Source organism: Lineus longissimus, chromosome 3 (assembly GCF_910592395.1).
Source record: "Lineus longissimus chromosome 3, tnLinLong1.2, whole genome shotgun sequence".
In the NCBI taxonomy this organism is placed as follows: domain Eukaryota; kingdom Metazoa; phylum Nemertea; class Pilidiophora; order Heteronemertea; family Lineidae; genus Lineus; species Lineus longissimus.
In genome coordinates, this window is record NC_088310.1 from 3,788,438 (window position 1) to 3,806,162 (window position 17,725).

A 17,725-nucleotide genomic window follows, 5' to 3' on the forward strand; every position below is an offset into this window, starting at 1 on the left:
TTTCATTTGACCACGCTGGATAAAAACATTTTGGAATCAGTCCGGACTGATTTATTGAAAAAATCAAGCCAGTCTCAGATGACCAATAAAGGGAGACCATTCTTATGCATGAGATATTTTAGTTCACCGGTAGACCCTAAAACGTTTACATGTAATATTGGTGATCGATGAATTTTAAGATTGGGCAAAAGTGTTTCCAAAGTTAGCACCATGCAAACGATCTGTACATATACGCTTTGAAAAATGTAACCTGCAGAAGAGGAAGAAACACCCGCACTTATCAATAGAATTTATGGCAGATCAAGATAGAGTGACACACCTCTGAACCCGTATCTTCTATCTATATATGAGTTGGCACATGGTCATATCTCAAATGTCTCCTGTGAGTCTCAAATGACACTTGAGTGCCGGACGGAAGACAGTCCTCTATCTTCAGCAATCGCAAAGATCTGTTTACTTAATCGGTCATCAAATATTGATAAAATCGAGACATGCTTATCTGCTTAAGGCGGCAGATTTGGGTTCACGCAGTCATACAATGAGGTATGATAACGATGGAGCTGTAATGCACCGTTCTCCCAAATCCTTTAGGGAATTTGCGTCTATTTCAGAACTCAGCAACGAACCAGTTAAACTTCTAAACAGACCATGCGTCTGTGACAGAGTTCAGAAATTTACCATTTGAGCACTTCCTGTAATGAAAGGTTTCTGTTTCAGAAGTCAGCAAGCAACAACTAACCAGGAACGAATCCTTCCTGTCAAGAAGGAGCTTCTGTTCGAGAATAGAGCAACTAACTATTCGAACATTTCATATACATGTAAAGTGCCTCTGTGTTTCAGTGTGAGAATAAGAATTTATAAGATTTTGTACCACGAATGAATTCATGCATTCAAGCAATTGTTTTAAGAGACATCACGTCATGTATGTCTCTGGCAACGCTGGCTTCCATGTGGGTGATACGCAGCGCTTTGCCGTTCAGAAATCGCGTCAATTGATCGAAGGCAGAACGATTTAACAATTTTATCATAAAACTAACAAGACAATCATAGCCCTTTGAAAAGGATAAAAATGCATGCACGTGAATAAATCCCTTGTCGCCCCTGTCTGTATGTATCCGCGTATAATGTTACTCCTGAATCAAGTACATGTACTTACTAAATTGGTTTTCATGAAAGCGAAGGAAAACGCCACGACCGAATTATTGAAAACGAAATTACATGTACCGGGTATTAAAGACAGCTTATTTGAGGTACATGTACATGTATTTCGTCTTGTTAGTGGTGATATGCAGGGGAATATCTAGAGTATCATCTGAATATGTACCTCAACTAAACACGTGTTAATTACATTAAGTAATTAGGAGTAATTAAATACCAACTTACCTTCCCTCACTTCGACGCCTCATATAGAATAAATGACCAGGCCCGGTCTTAGGTTCAATTCCTCTCTGGCACCATGCTCCTAACATTAAAAGCCACACTAAAGTTTCGTTCGAAAAATTATCCTAAACCCGGCTAACATTTTACGTGACTCTTGAATGAACCCCTGCGGTGGCTAGTTTTATTGACTTTTAATACTGAATGTTACCAAGGATCCTCCTACGGACGATGAGAAACCGACTGCGGCTGACGTATCTGGTGCACAGTTCGGCAGATGAGTTACTCGGGCGGCATCTTTGGATGGCTCGTGGTACTGGAACTGTCTTTAGAACTGCTGAAAACGTTGGGGCTGCTGATTTCATATTCCCCAATTGCTTAATCCCGATCACCGGACGATATTGGTTGGGATTAGCCTTTAGTATTGCGCCACTGATACTCACTTCATGTATCTTAATTTTAGCTCTCGGCTAAATTTCATCTTGCTTAATACAGTGATAGAAAATGATTGTCACCGTCATAAAATAAATGCCCTAGTCACTATTTGCCAAATTGACATTTTCGCCTAAGTCAGCTCTTTACCATAAGACGATAAGAGTCACTTGTGGTAAAAGTGCTTGACTCGATGTCTCATCTCCTGGTGTGTAGGAAGGTCAATGGAATAACTGCCTAAGTCAAGCTGGGGAGTCGGGCAGTTTTACACCAAGCAACATGGCCGCCAGAAACAGCACACTCAAGAAACACATCTCACTTAATGCTGTTATTACTTTGATTGGAGATAAACTCTCAAGTGGTAGGTTGGAAGAGATACTACAATAACTCTGAAGTGGATGTAAAACCCACAGGCTGGACTCTTTGATATGCTTAAATTGCCTAAGTCAGATATAAAACTGCCTAAGTCGCATTTTGAATATTTGTCCAACTGCCTAAGTCATCTTGGCCCGATATGAAACGCCATTAAGACATATTATCAATTGCAAGTTCATTGTCATGTTTTTACATGTTAGGCTATTCTTCGTTAGCTGCAAAATAAATATGAAATAGTTAGGAAATGAATAAGTTTTTTCCATTTTTCAAAAGTAGAAAATATGACTTGCGCAATTATCTTATTGAGGGTGACGATATAATAACATGCTGCATGCCGATCTACCGGCGTCTGTGTATTATCTATCAATCAAAAAGACTTTTAGGATCGATGTTCACCGCCGGTAACAGGCTTAACATGCTGTCGTTCAGGCCCGTCATTTTAGTGGCGCCATCTCTCTTCAATTGACTTAACTAAATCTCCAATCGCCTGAACTAAATCTCCAATTGAAACTCCGGAGGAGGGAATAAAGCTTCTCTAATGACGTCACTTCCCAAATCTATTTCGGATTTTCTTGTTTTTTTTGAGAATAGCTGTGATATTTCTTCAAAATGCCAAGCAAAAAGAAAAAGTTCAATGCTAGGTTTCCGCCGGTTTGTAGATAACGTTGTGGTGCATCCACTGATACATTTGTCATCACTGTTTTCGGCGAAATAATGGAAATATAGGTCGATGAAGTTGAGACTGTCGAGAGAGATGTAAACAACAACTTCACAAGCCCAGCAATGCACCACCGTGACCATGCATGCCACCGCCACAAAATAAAAAAAGCATGACCCTCACCCCCTAGCCTCTGTGTACTCTGACACATGACTCTAGCGTAGTTCATCTTTTCCAGGCTCGAATCAAAAAGATCATGCAGACTGATGATGATGTTGGCAAAGTCGCTGCACCTGTTCCTGTGATTATCTGTATCCTTCGTATTACCTTCGGCCTATATGTTTTTATTGTAAAGAGTCTTGATGGAATGGGCACCGCGACCAACTGACCGAGGCCTTGCTATGTTAGCAACAAAAGCTGCCAAGAAATCACACTTAAAGTTATATATACAAATATTGTGCAATTGTGTTTCAGTTTATATTGCATGTATTGTACAATGTTCCTTAACAGACATTCTCAGCTCGTGCACTTGAGCTCTTCTTAGAGTCCCTAATCCTGAAAACAAATGAAACAACGCGTTCAAGAAATGCACGAACTCTCACGTGTTCTCACATGTAAGTATAATTGCTCAGTTGCTGGTTATCAAAAACAGTTGCTGAGTAGTCTATGTGACCCACACCAGCATTTGAAAAGAGTATTTTTAAATGACAAACCATAGCAAGATTGTAATGTAAAGATACGTGTATGTTGAAGCGGCACCAAAAATCACGGTGGGCTCTGATGAGAATCACATTATCGAGCCTTTAAGAGCCATTGGCAACAGTGGCTCTCTTCATCATGGAATATTCTCGTTAGTTTTTCATTATTTCATCATTTATGTCTTTAGAAAACAAACAATCCTCTCTGAAGGCAAGTTTGACTTCCTGAAAGACCTTGTAGCGAATGTGCCAGATGTTCAGGTTGAAGAGGAGGATAGTAGTCCACCCAAAGAAGCTGGTCAAGCTAGTGGGACAGGCAAACCCAGAGGAAGGTATGTACTGTTATAAACCTTAATATGCTATGTACACATTGCAGTTTATTACTCATTTCCAAGCTGTCACTCAGTTACAATTGCAGAGAAAACACCCCAGCTGAAATCCTGAAAACATTTCTTTGAAAACTGAAAGCTTACACGTTCTTCATGTGCATATCTTTAGAGCCAGCATTGAGATATTTGTTATTACAAAATGTATGTATCATAATGCAGACCTCGGAAGCCACGTCCTGAGGGAGCGCCACCTCTTGGCCGACCTAGAAAGAGAAAGACGCCCACTTCTTCTACAGATGAGTCATGTGACAATAATGAGGTAGGTTTGGTCATAAAGTCACGCTTGTCTTCTTCTGTGTACATTCTGGAATACTCCAGCCTTCTTACTTGACCTACCGACTCAGACTTTCCCTCAGGTTGCAAATTTAAATTCTCCCGAAAATGAAACAGTTTACAGTATTATTGTGTTGTTGGTGCAGGCAGCGGGTCTTTTGGCTGGAAGTTAGGTTGCATTTTGTAGTATGTTTGTGATGTGTTTTTTTGCTACTTCCGCAGGCTCGAACAGATGAAGAGGAGACAGATGAAGCCAGCGAATATAATGATCAGGACGAAGATGCTGATGTATCAGATCCAATGCCAACAGCAAACTCTGAGCAACCGCCCCTGGTGGAGGTTGGCAAAGGTACTGCCTCAGTGCGGTCTCCTAATAATGAACACAACAGTGTAGAAGACAGTGCAGCTATTAAACCTTCAACCTCAGAAAATGAAACCGTGGTAAAACAGGAGATAAGGGAATGTGAAAGTGGTGCATCGATGCCATCGTTTATGTCAGAAAGCAGTGTTGCACCAAATTCACCTCATGAACAGGAGAATTGTAAAAGAGAGGATTTTAAACAGGTGCATGAAGAACAACAAGAGGTTTGGAAGCAGGATATTAAAACCGAGGAGAAACCTTCGGTATCAGTATCCTCACAATCGCTCTTACCAAAAGTTGAAGTGTCATCGCCCAGTGTACAAAAGAGAGATACTGCCATGCCAAATTTTCCACATCATATCGAAAACTTGATCCGGCCGGATGGACCAAAAAGAGACGGTGCACAAGTGAGCTTTCAGAGTGGGATGAATGATTCTCATCTTCCAAAGGATCACGATAATAATATTGCCGGGAAGTGTCCACCACAGTTGGCTGGGATGCAGCTGATGGATCTATCAGGGAAGACCCCTGCTGGGTAAGGTGGCTCAAAGCTGTACATAACCTTTAGCTCAAGACAGTATCTGATTGGACAGCTCATGTTTATACATGTATTAGTGGGGATTGAAGGACTTTAAACAAAAAATCATATCCCATCAAATAGGCTAAATAAGGAAAGAATGTGTTAAAAGTCTTCCCTAGAAAACATTCATTTAAATCACGTTAAACAATAGTTACTTGCAACGATTATTGTTGCGAAAATTATTCATTGCTTGTGAGTACTGAGTGTAGCTCGCTTGGCAGATGGCAATATGGAAATCTCATTTGCCGGGCATTAATGCCGAGTAAATATTGTGATGATGTGATGTTTATTTCATTCCTGACATTGATGCAAAATCTAATCGTATCCTTCCTCTACAGGTTTCCCATGCATTTACCTCCACAAATGATCCTCGCTGGCCCTCGGCCACCATGTCTACCAGTACCACTGCCAGTACTTACCGATGCTTCACCACTGGCTATGACGCAGCAAATGCAGCTGACCATGCCACCTCCTGTTGCAATGCTTCCAAACACTCAGACACAAGAAGACGATGACTATGACTCTTGACCAGTTGGAAGTGCTCATCATCAGCAAAAGACTATCAGTATGTTTACGGGTTGCAGACCTGCTCTGAGTCATGTATAGTTGGACGTTATGTCATGGGCCATCTCGAAATGACCGTCGGTCTGCTGCTTTGCTACTTAATACTTACTTTCATGCATGTACATGCATCCCCACTAAAACTCGTGGTAGGCCACGAAATATATTCTGATCCAATTTTTGTCTGTCTTTTGCCACTCTTTCCAGCTTGGTTCGCATTGGTTGGGGGGAGGGGGGTTGATGTTGGTGCAATACTACATGTTCAGGCATTACATGAAGAAATTAAGGAAGTTTTTGTGAAAGATAGACTTATTTGTAAACATCTTAGGGCCAGTAGTGACAGACAAAGATATTGGATCAGGAAGTAGGCCAGTTCAGAAACATGCATATAATGTCATGTTGTTGCTGTGTGTTATTATCAGGCTTAGTGCTGGCTGCACCTGACATGTCATGACAGTGTGTGTCCATGTCCGACCTATTTTTGGTGAACGCAGCATTGATGGGCATCTCTTGTGAAAGAGTTTCTACCAGTCTGCCCACAGCACTTTCTGGTGGCAAGTTAGATTAGGGACTGACTTTTTATTGCGACAAACTACAAAAATGTCAATGTATTTTTGTACAAATCGTGTAAATATTGTATATATTCTGTAACAGGTTACAGTGTGGTTTTCAGACTGGTGCACACACTGATATCTTGTTAGTTTGCATACCTGGATTTAACAGATTATCCTTGAAAATATTCCCCATGTTTTCATTTGAAGTTTTAGTTTTTTGTGTCTTTGAGTTTACTCTCAATAAAAATCTTTTTTTGGTCAATTAACTGTTATGTTACGTCTTGAGGGTGCCTCAGTTCCTGGAATGAAATATCCAATTATGTGGCTGTGAGCTACCTGTAACAATGATGAACGAATTCTCATAAAATCATGCTACAATACATTCTATGAACAAAAGTTAAATGAATTTCTGCCGAAGCTTTATCTAAGCTGTATGTAGCTGGCTTGGAATCAACCTCATGATCATTGTAGTAGCCAGACCTCTGATTTGTGTGTGTGCCAGGATATTTCTTAACGTCACTTTTGTATCTTGCCCACTGATGTTTTTATACTGTTGTGTTATAGTCAGTATTACATACTGGTATGTAGAATAATATTTTTACTTCAACTCCATATTACTACTTGTATATAGAATCATATTTTTACTTCAACTCCATATTGTGTACTTCCAGAGGATTTCACTGTTTACATATTGATGTATATGTTTGAAATCGTATCATGGAATATGTGTGTTCAGATGGTGTTCTCACAAGACAATATGCAGGGCGGATTTAATACTTTGCAAATTTTGTGTCCGTTGTACCGAGAATTTAGAAAGACTTAAATTCTTGGCCGCAGACGTATTTGCTGAAAAAAACACCAAAAAAGCCGACGTAAAGTCCACAGTCAGAGAGACTGTCTGGTCTATCAGCACTCCCTTTAATATGTGCACATCTGAAAAGTCCACAGTCAAAGAGACTGTCTGGTCTATCAGCATTCCCTTTAATATGTGCACATCTGAAAAGTCCACAGTCAAAGAGACTGTCTGGTCTATCAGCATTCCCTTTAATATGTGCGCATCTGAAAAGTCCACAGTCAAAGAGACTGTCTGGTCTATCAGCACTCCATTTAATATGTGCACATCTGAACTCCCATCCATAAAGCTCAATATGGCGAAGTTGTGAAGTTGGTTGAATTCTCTTTGACCAAGGACCGATTATCTACAGACCCAGTCACAGTACCCACTGCCCCTCATATGCTTGGTTCCACCCACGCTCTGGGGCTGTGTAAGCTGTATGCAGCTTAACACTGGTCGCATGTGCTACAGTGCCAGTCACAATACCCACTGCCCCGCATAAGCTTGGTTCCACCCACGCTCTGGGGCTGTGTAAGCTGTATGCAGCTTAACACTGGTCGCATGTGGCTCACGCAGAAGTGACATAGATCATGGTCAAAGCGTTTGTGCAACCTATGAGCATGGTTCCGTATAGGTCTCTTGTAAGTTTCATGTACACTGCCCCCAACATATGCAAAATTAGGGATGTCAATTGTGATTGGGACTGTAAGTAAAACAATGAACGTAACGATGAACTTCTGGTAGATCATTTAATTAAGAAAGGAAAAGACTTTGCTTGGTTGACTACAAGGAAATGTGTATCAATTGCATAATAAAAGTAGTTAGACCATAGAAACGTAGACCTGTGACTGAATTGATTGTTAATAAATGCACTCCTGTCTGACGTGATACATGTATGAATATATATGAGTTCGTTAGTTTGTATTTATTCTTGATGTAATGCATAAAATCAGACTAAACACCAGGACGTACATACTCTAAACCATGAAAGCATGAAAAGACCTCCGACATAACCTCGTAGACATTTACCGCCTAAATGCCTCCTAACCATCATATCATCTGACAACTCTCTTTATCGTGTATAATTAACAATACACCATTGGCCTTGCAGTCCTATGCGGAGCCGAGTGTTTGGGGTTCAAGACGTCTCATCAAGGTCAACATTATACACACGGTCTTTGAGATCATTAATAATGCCAATCCAGGTCTTTCGGGACTGCCATCCGTCTATGCGTCTCTGTCCTTCCAGTGTTACATGGCGGTTATGACCAGCAGAAAATAGCACATGTTCCCATGTGGGCTTTTTCTCTATGCCAGTTATGAAATGATTGTCATCAATAAGAATGTCGCCTTTGATAATAGTTTTATCAACGGTAAGAATCATGCGCCTCAACCACTCTCCACCCATGTGTTTCTCAACCCATTCGTACTTTTCTACTGTTGAACACCGGTATGTCTTCAACCAAGGTGTGGTGCAAATGAACACGCTTATACCATCCATGTTCGCCATCTCCTTCAGAGCTTCCACGGCCCCCTCTATTGGTGGTAGATCAAGGAAAAACCTTGGTGCATCTAATATTTCATAAACATCCTCCTGAGAATATATGTCCTCGTCATTTAACAGAAACGTCCGACGGTCCTTTATCGGGACAAATGGTTTATCAGGCCATTTAGTCCTGAACTGCTGCAGGAAGTAACCCTCGAGTTCGGCCAGAACACCATCCATATCAACCAGTATAATTATCTCCCTCTTGTTAGAAGAAGATGCCAAGGCCATGATGTCGGTGATCTCTTTCTGGTAGAAGGATCCTGAAAGGAACATAAAATACACAATCAGATAATACGTGTCGACACTATAATATGGAACATTCATGCTTGATTGATCTGGTGGATCCGAATAGTTCCTTAATCATTTGCGTATTTTTGACATTTTGACTTGCATCATCAACCCCTTTAGTAAGGAAGCTATAGTGAAATCCTAGTCCATAACTTCATTGCCTTCAGCTTCTCTGAGTCAGTTTGACTTATGCAATAATAGGCATTGGGTGAAAATTGGGTCTGTGAAGTTGGCTCACAGTTCCCAGTTCCCAGTTCCTTATTCGTGCCCATTTTGAAACATGGTATGTTTGGGTACGAATAAGGAATTCCGTTACCTGACGAGATGCAAGTATTAAGTATGCGAGTGTGAAAATCATGCATTAGCCGTCGGGCTGCGCGAATCATGGCGGTCCAGCATCAGTTACTGCAAATATAAGACACCAGATGGTACCAGTGTCATTCTATGAGATCGAGAACTGAAAAGTGAATAAGGGGGTCGTGTGTCACAAGCTCGTTGAAAAGTGTTTAATAGCATTGTGGCAGCCCTGAATTCACTCTTTCTGAGAAAGCTTGACAAGTTTGAGGGCAAACGGAAATTTTAACCCCCTAAAATAGCCCCTCACCCCAGAATAATCACTGATGCACAATTGACATACAAACCAATTCTGTCCACCCCTGACTTTTGCCCCCATTGCTAACCACTTGGGATAGGTTTTCATTTGATAGACAACACCCCAATCAATAAATTGGAGCGAAACGTTTACAATGGCACATCTATTCGTCAGGAAAATTCAAATTTTAAACATGGATATCGGTGATCCACCGTCGTTGTGCGTAGGACCGATATTCACCGCCGATAAGCCGGTGTGACAGCGGATATAGTCCCCCTGGAGTCATAGTCCGGTAGCATTGTATTTGACCAATTAAGCAGCATGATCTATTGTACCGCTAACCCTAACCAAAACATTTAGCAATGCGGGCTATTGTTACACGGACTATCAGCCCTAGGACTACTATCCCTTGCACACCGGCATGATATCGGTGAGCGTATATAACAAATCCACCTTTTTGGGTTCCACTTTGTGACATACTACCAAAATACACCTTTAATACAAAATGGACAAATTTTGATATAAACTAATCGTATTTACCACTACTGTGTCCACCATTTTTCGACAGTTGAACCGTGTTGCAACCTACCTTATTCAATTCTGTGGTCCGTGATGGAAGACTTGATCGAGGTAGGCTATTCTTTATAAAGGCCAAAACGATAGGCCTACAGTTTTGTCTAGACCTGGCTCGCTCTGTCCGGACAGGACGTGAAACCGGGTCAACCAATCACGTTTTTTTAGCTAGATAGTCCTATAAAACTTCCTTGTTCAAAACACGAACATGACATTAATTGTCACGTCCATGCTCCGATTGTTCGCAAAACTGGAAGCACACAGATGTAAATGTCTGTGAGATCATGTCGCTAAGGTCTTGTAGAAAACATTTGCTTTGCATGCATCATCCCGGTGGCATCATGCATGTCTCAGACTACTCTAAGCCACAAATCGAAACGTAAAAACCCCTACACAATGACACGATCTGGCAGACATTTGCCTCTTTTTTGGACTAAAACGGGTCGACTAAATGACTAATAACATATTGCGGTTGCTATGGATACCTCGTCGGACAAAGCAACCCGACGAATCTGATAGTGCGCACACGTTCATGCGATCGATGGCCAGCATGAATGAATTCGCGTGTCGCCTTTGTGCTGATTGCACACCTGGCACGCGCTGGTTAAGCCATTTTGCATTAAGGTGGGATCGAGAGGAGATATCGCCGTTGGGTTAGAATCTAAAGTAGGCTATATACCTGGAATAATGTTGTCTGGTAGCACAAAAATGATATTTTGTCGAATGGAAATATTCTAATATTTGCCTTTGTAGGTCAAAAGTATTTAGTATTTGTGAATAGAACAACTGACCCCCTGTTACCCCTATTAAACGTGTTATCGACTAACTCACATTGTGTGACGTATTCGTATCGTCTGCAGGCTGTGGCAGGATTGAGTTCTTACGGGTTGGAATTATTTGGTCTAGTATGCCGGCATACTTACAGATTACAACCCATGCAAATGCAGAACTGGCTCGTTATTGGTTGTAGTGTGGATTTATCACAGAACATATCAGTCAACAGCAGGCCTACTCTCGGGGTATATATGAGGCGTTTAGCCTTTTAGCTGTCCAAGCTAACTCAACCATTTACTCCATTAGCTGATCAGGTGAGTGGGGAAAGGTACATGTATGCATGTGTTTTCAAAACATTACTACTTCGTGCAGTTATAGGATATGTAAAGATGTATATATTACCTTGCAGCACAATGCTGGTGTTCATGTATACTTGGCTTTCATTTTTAATTCAGTCATTGTCCAGACAGTCTACTCTCATCTATATTGATTTCATGAGATCTCATTATAGACTTTATTACAGTACATGTATTTGAATATCATAATTTGTATACCTTTCTGTGATAGCCCTTGTTGGGTTCTACATGGATTGTATTACAATCCATGGAATATATGTATACGATCCATATAGCACCTATATGGATTGTATTACAATCCGACCCAAAATTCAATTCATTAAATGAATTGAATTGAATTGCATACTGGACGGTATATATCATCTTTATATGCCGAGTAAAGATGTGAATGATAGGCCAATGCGTGACTGCTGTGAAGGTGCCTTAGCGCTTTTTATTTTAACATCGGTATTACTAGTACATAGGAGCCTTCTATTCACATTCAGAGTTTCTCTAGAAATTGCAGGCCTTCGATGCATAACCTCTAATTTGTCATATTATTTTCAGAATCTTGAATTGTTGAACATTCCAAGTATGGCTTCAATTCTGTTTGTTTATGCCATCAAGCAGCAACGACCAGTCACTGTCATAGAATGCAACAGGAAGTCGCAGTCCAGTGAATTCGCCTGGGATAGTCACGGGAACTTGCCCCTTTATTCAAAAGCAGACGCTTTGAAATTTGCCGTTATGTATAGACACACGAAATACGTCAAGTTTCTCTGTGAAAAATTTCCGACAGAAGTTCTTCGGGAGGATGTTTGCTGTCCTTTGTTGTTCATGGCTGTGATGATGAAAGCAGACGACATTTTAGAGCTTCTTTGTTCTCGCTCACAGAGGACGCGCGTAATGTTCAAGGGAGTTCCATACATCGACGGCAGGGGCTGCTGCAAGCTTGAAGGCGGGAAAACTGCTCTCCATTTGGCGACAGAGACTGCGAACGTGAAGGCCGTAAGAATTCTCCTCAGGTATGGTGCAGACGCTAGCGTCACCGACCGGTTCGGAAACACTGCTCTGGACAGTGGCTTGTTGACATTTTCTACCCTAATGGGTCACCACGACGAGTTCCCACACGTGCGTGGCCCGGGACGTGGCCTCAGTAAAAGAAATTTCGACCCTAAACAGAGTGCCAAGGATATTTTGATATGTCTGTCGGAAATTTCTAAAGGTTTGTTGCAAGTTGGAGTCATCACAGCAGCCATTTTAAAAGAACTGCTGACAATTTACAATCCTCAGGAGTGCGATTTGAATTTCATTCGTTTTGTGCGGACGATCAAGTCCCTCTTGCAGCCGGCGACTCTTCTCCGAACCTGCCGCTGGACGATTAGGGAGGAGGTGGGATGTTTTCGGCTGCCGGACGGGATATCTAGTCTAGGGGTTCCTCGTCTTGTTGAAGATTATCTTGATCTACAATTAGATGATCAAGGATAGGATAGCAGCCCCTGAAACACGACAAGCGGATGCCTACCCTATCCTATAGTTTGACATCTTGATCAGGGCGTCGCCTGATGGGATGGGCCTTCGCGATGGCATTTCTGGGGCTTTGCGAAACAACTTACTTAACCCGTAATGTGGGCATACTTCCAAATTTGATTCTCTGTCTACACACTTGACAATGAGACACTGCCTGAGAATTACTCAATACATTCTGTACCACCGGAACTGATATCTTGTGGGCTATCTCATCGAGAGCATTTCTCCAGGCAGACCAAGACCTGTGGTGGTCACCCTGGGTTCATAATGTACTTTACTGATCTTCCAGGGTAACTACAGTATGTATGTATGACGGGAATGCACGGCATGATACCAGGCCAATCGTGTTTTAAAACTATTACAAGCCCCTTCGGTCATGAAAAATATCACTCGCCACGCTGTTCCTTGTGAGTTATGCTCCTGGGTGCAGCCTTTTATCATTTTGACCTATTTATTATCTGTAGGCCTACATTTTTATATTTGCAGGTGTCTTTTATTCGTCATTTATCTTATATTTAATTTTAAAGTTAAGTGAACTTTACATCATGGTACAATGTATTTATATGATAGAAATTATATTTGAATATTTTGGAGATGGGTTTATGAAACATCAGCATCTTATTACCAGTATAAGTCATGTCGTACAAAGACCAGGCAGTGTACAATGTTCAAAAAATCTATCAACATGTAAATGAATTATTTATTCTCAAATATTATTTTAATATATAACAGCATAAATATACATGTGTATTCTAATATTTATTTTAACTGATTGTTATTAATTTATTGGTGTTTGCTGTATGTATACATGTAGTTAGAATGACACGTCGCAAATTGATTGTTTTGAATACTGTGTGTATATTCGATATGCATTGAATTTGTAGGTACATGTATCAACAGATCACAAAATACAACTTATGCAACTCAATTCTAGCATCTCTTATCTGTCATGTCTGTAATTCACTCATTGTAGTCCTTGAAGGGTGGGACCATGGCAGATAGTAATCGTCTGTTAACGCAAAATATGTCGCCAGTTAACTCTGTTTGACGAATTAGCAATGCTTATTTTTTGTTGCTCTGCTTATATCGCCCACAGTTATGTCGCTGGTGTGTGCCGCACTGAAAGCCTATCTCACACCGTGTAAAAATGTGACTCGCTCTACCAAAACTAGGCGCTTGTCGCATCTGAACTCGACAGGTTGATTGAAATCTATTACAAACTGATTTGGTCACATTTCACAAAAGGTCTACAATAGGGAAATGAACAACAAGTCCGTATCAACCTGTCCAGTTCAGATGCGACAAGCGCCTAGTTTTGGTAGAGCGGGTCACAAATGTGTAATAGACCTGTCATGAACGGGGTAAAAACCTGCCAAATTAATCGCTGGATTGTTCTGGTTCGTCGAGATGTTCGAAGATGGCGTGCAAGAAATTCTCTGGGTACCAAGAGAATTATCAAGTCGGTCGATAGGTGGCATATCTAAGCTATGACATGTATACAACTGCTTCCTACATGTAGTAGTGATGAGATAATGACACCATTAGCTAATAAACGTATCAACTGTAACTGGACGCACTTAAAAGGAAACGCTCGGTTACTGGAGTGTTGAGACAATGGTTCGGTAGGCGGTGGCGAGAGTGCAGCGCGGGCAGGGGCGCGTATCGTGGCTTTCTATCAAGATCGTGATGGGACCAATTAATACTGATTTTAGATTAATTAGAATGAGGTAAATGATATTGATAACAGTTTAATGTTTTAGGTGAAGATGTATCTTTTGGTGATGCCTTCTTTACTTTATAGTACAGCAGGGGTTAACGCGCTTTGGTCATACTCTTTGATCATACGTGGGCAGATTGTGGTTTCTGCCAGTATCTTTGTAAATACTTGGAATATTAAGCTTAGCATCGAGTCAGGCGTGGAGCACTCTCAGCATGAGTCAGAAAAGCCCAATAGGTGAATTTCACAAAAAGTGAAAATACTGGCCTTGGTTGATCAGTCGCATGCGTTCTTCTTTGTCCGTGAAGAAGTAATGAAGTCACGGGCGCGATATAGAATACACGGATTTCTTCAACTGTATCAATTGCGAGCAAAACAAAATCGGTCCAGTCTGATTTTTTCTTTGAAATTTTTAAATCTTCAGTAAAATTTAGGTATGTTAACTTCTTCTTCTTCATCGTCACTAGTCCTTAATCGTCTTCGTTCTTCTTCTTCTCCTGCGCCAGAAGGAGCAATGCCAACCCTGATGGCTGAGGATTCTGGACCCTGTGGATCAAAGTGCCGAATCACCCGTACGAAAAGGCTTGTCATCCCCAACACACTGATTCACACCCCGAACAGCCATAGCCCGGAGGCTATCGGTTTCCTATTGACAAGCAGTGGGAAAATAAACGCTGGGTCCAAAATTGTAGTGTACATGTCGAGCGAGTCCCCAGCGTCATCTGTCACCAGTCAGGGATCATGCTGGTTTCAGTAATGACACATTTTCCGGAATATACTGCCTGGAAGAAAAGGTCAATAAACCTGAAACAGCCAACGGGGAGTCCGTTTAGACCAGACAATTCAATTCGCATTGCTTTCGTTGCAGTGGTTAATCGGTAAACTTTGGAGAAGGTAAACTTACCGAGCCCAGGATATAGATGCATAGGCTACTAGCTTCGCCCGGCCGCGCCAGCCGCGGCTGCGGGTCTAGCCCGGCGGGACATGCGGACTGAGTCGGTTCTTCTGGTCCCGGAATGTCACCATACGACTAGCGGAGGAAAACACCACTCAAAATTCATCGTTTACACATCTTGACAATGCTTAACAACATCATTATAGGGTACAATGGCCATTGAGGCCGCCTTGTAAGCTTCCGCTTAAGACCAGCCTCACAAAGCGGACTGGTCCATGACACAAGACAATGGGACGGCTTTTTCCTTTTCGAGTGCGTTGTTATTCATGATGATAAAAAGTTGCTCTCAATTAGTTCTGATTAGCCTGTTAAAGTGGAAATTTTGAATGCATCTGGTATTCCGGTTGATTTAAGGATGAAACTCTTCGCGCCAGAGGGAACATCCGAAATGATTGGTCCGTTTGGTCTGAGTGGTGTCTGTCTCCGGCAGCTAGCGGGGTTCTTGGACTATGTTTCGAGGCTTCTGCACGTCATATGCCGTAACTCCCTATTTCGGAACCGGTCCAAGCTGGTGGCGTTTCTACTCCTCGTTCCTTATGGAAACCAATTTGAAATGTTCTGTATCTTTGGGGAATACCTCGCTGTTAAAAGATGATTTAGGTCCTGAACATCAATATACACAATATATTGACTTTAAATAGAGTCCACACACACATTGGTTATAAGGGTCAAAAGTTACAAGGACACTTTTATAAGGGCAAATCTTGATAAAATCGACCCCCCACGAAACAGCTTTCATTGGGTTCGGCAGGCCTAAACTGGCAAAGCCAAATAAACGTCATAAAAGTTTATAAAACCAGATTGAAACGTTCCTCGCCCTGTTAAGATATCATGGTGCAGTCTCTATCGGATATTGTGTGGAAACACTGAAATATGGCGAACTCTCAAAAACACTGGTACTGGAGGCAAAAAACCGCGTCAACGCAGCCGGCAACGTGGGTGTTGAAGTGATAAAGAGGTGTGAACAATGCCTCAAGGGTCATTTCATGCTTGAAAAACGCTTTTTTCGCCTTTCAATAAAGTGATCTTACATTAGCATAATATTTCTATGCAGCCAGATTTGCCACTTAGCTGGTGAAAAACATTCAGTTTATCATAGCGATATGGGTATCACGAGCGGGAATGACCGGGAAAATTGCCTGTTAAACATTCTGACAAAGATGTGCAAAGGGTATGCAAAGGATGTGCTGTTTTTCTCGACGCTAGAACGATAGTAGTGTTGAAGTCGCGTAAGAATAAGCTTGATGAACAGTCAAGTGTACGCTATTCGAGTTTATCAATAAAGTAGATAAAAACTGACAAAATGAATTTGAAAATATTCACTGAAAAGGAACGCTTCGAGTTTTTGTTGATGAAAGTTGGAATCCAAAATGCAAAATCAAATTCACTAAATTTACAGCTAATGATGATGATTATTTTTTAGTTGCAACAACTTAAAATACAATAAGCAAATTGGATGAAACCATTCGCCGGTTTCAATAAATAATACATTTCAAATAAAACGGCATTTTAATAATAAATAAAAATCATCAAATCATCAACAATGACAAATTGTGTTTTTGTGGTTAGTTTTGCTAACTGCGGGCGGTGGATGTGGTTTAGGAGAGCTTTTGATATTATTCGCCCGGGGCCACTCAGTTTGTTTCTGATGCAGCCCGGGGCTGCATCTTCCCTGGGGCGTGCTCAGATTCAAATGAAAGAATAAATAAAGTAGACAAATATTATGCGAAATCATTTTGATTTGAACCATTTGAAGATTATATTTTTATAAAATTTAACTGTGATGTAATTGAGTTTGACTTGATTTACACCATATTGCACCATTGAGACCATATAGTTTCGTGTCAATTAAAAAAAGCTCTTGAAATTTCCTTTTAATTTCGGCCAAGTTAGATTCTATCAGCGTTCTTAGAATTGGGTTTATAGCAAGTAGTTTAATTGGGCACATCTTGGGAAACAACCATGAGGATGATCTGTAATGATGAGCGTATCTAAGAAAGTTGAAATCGTTATACTATTACTTTGTTGGAAATCGTATTGTGTTTTTGCAACAGCCATCGAGCCAATAGTTAATTACGGGCCTGGCCTTCTCTTCGAATCCAAACTCTTTATTCGTTGTGTCTGTGTTGTGAAAATCGCCAGTATCCACCATGTGACCTGTGAATGATGAACGAAAATCAGTATGTTACATAAAGCATTAAGATATTTGGCTTCATATATAAATTTGTGTACAGCCCCACACCAAAAGAGTACTCATGAAACTATCTTACATGTACACTGCGCAAGGCTCTTTTTACAAACATGACGAGCTCGTCGTTT

General features: G+C 41.1%; 2 protein-coding genes across 4 annotated transcripts; one reads left to right on the forward strand and one right to left on the reverse strand.

Moving 5' to 3' along the window:
* The first annotated feature begins 2,734 nt into the window (after positions 1 to 2,734).
* On the forward strand, positions 2,735 to 7,995 carry LOC135485413 (uncharacterized). Of its 2 annotated transcripts, none has more exons than XM_064767410.1 (7): positions 2,735 to 2,825; positions 3,081 to 3,153; positions 3,363 to 3,456; positions 3,729 to 3,872; positions 4,089 to 4,188; positions 4,425 to 5,098; positions 5,482 to 7,995. In XM_064767410.1, the coding sequence occupies exons 2-7, from the start codon at positions 3,099 to 3,101 to the stop codon at positions 5,669 to 5,671; spliced, it is 1,257 nt and encodes a 418-aa protein (XP_064623480.1). In that variant the 5' UTR covers positions 2,735 to 2,825; positions 3,081 to 3,098; the 3' UTR covers positions 5,672 to 7,995. The 2 variants fall into 2 exon arrangements, with proteins under 2 accessions (XP_064623480.1, XP_064623479.1); XM_064767409.1 differs by having other exon boundaries at positions 2,743 to 2,835.
* LOC135485414 (5'(3')-deoxyribonucleotidase, cytosolic type-like) lies at positions 7,980 to 10,629 on the reverse strand. 2 transcript variants are annotated; one of them, XM_064767413.1, is made up of 3 exons: positions 10,112 to 10,629; positions 9,247 to 9,335; positions 7,980 to 8,902 (listed from the first exon to the last, which is right to left on the reverse strand). In XM_064767413.1, the coding sequence occupies exons 2-3, from the start codon at positions 9,314 to 9,316 to the stop codon at positions 8,232 to 8,234; spliced, it is 741 nt and encodes a 246-aa protein (XP_064623483.1). In that variant the 5' UTR covers positions 9,317 to 9,335; positions 10,112 to 10,629; the 3' UTR covers positions 7,980 to 8,231. The 2 variants fall into 2 exon arrangements, with proteins under 2 accessions (XP_064623483.1, XP_064623482.1); XM_064767412.1 differs by having other exon boundaries at positions 9,247 to 9,387.
* Between the last annotated feature and the right edge of the window lie 7,096 nt (positions 10,630 to 17,725).

Bases quoted from the DNA above. Each gene is read 5' to 3' on its own strand.
- LOC135485414 (XM_064767413.1), bottom strand. From the start codon at position 9,316: ATGATTCGCGCAGCCCGACGGCTAATGCATGATTTTCACACTCGCATA. The intron at 8,903-9,246 runs GTAACGGAATTC...TGTTCCTTTCAG, and splicing joins TAATACTTGCATCTCGTCAG to GATCCTTCTACCAGAAAGAG.
- LOC135485413 (XM_064767409.1), top strand. From the start codon at position 2,794: ATGCCAAGCAAAAAGAAAAAGTTCAATGCTAGGTTTCCGCCG. The intron at 4,189-4,424 runs GTAGGTTTGGTC...CTACTTCCGCAG, and splicing joins AGTCATGTGACAATAATGAG to GCTCGAACAGATGAAGAGGA. The intron at 5,099-5,481 runs GTAAGGTGGCTC...CTTCCTCTACAG, and splicing joins TCAGGGAAGACCCCTGCTGG to GTTTCCCATGCATTTACCTC.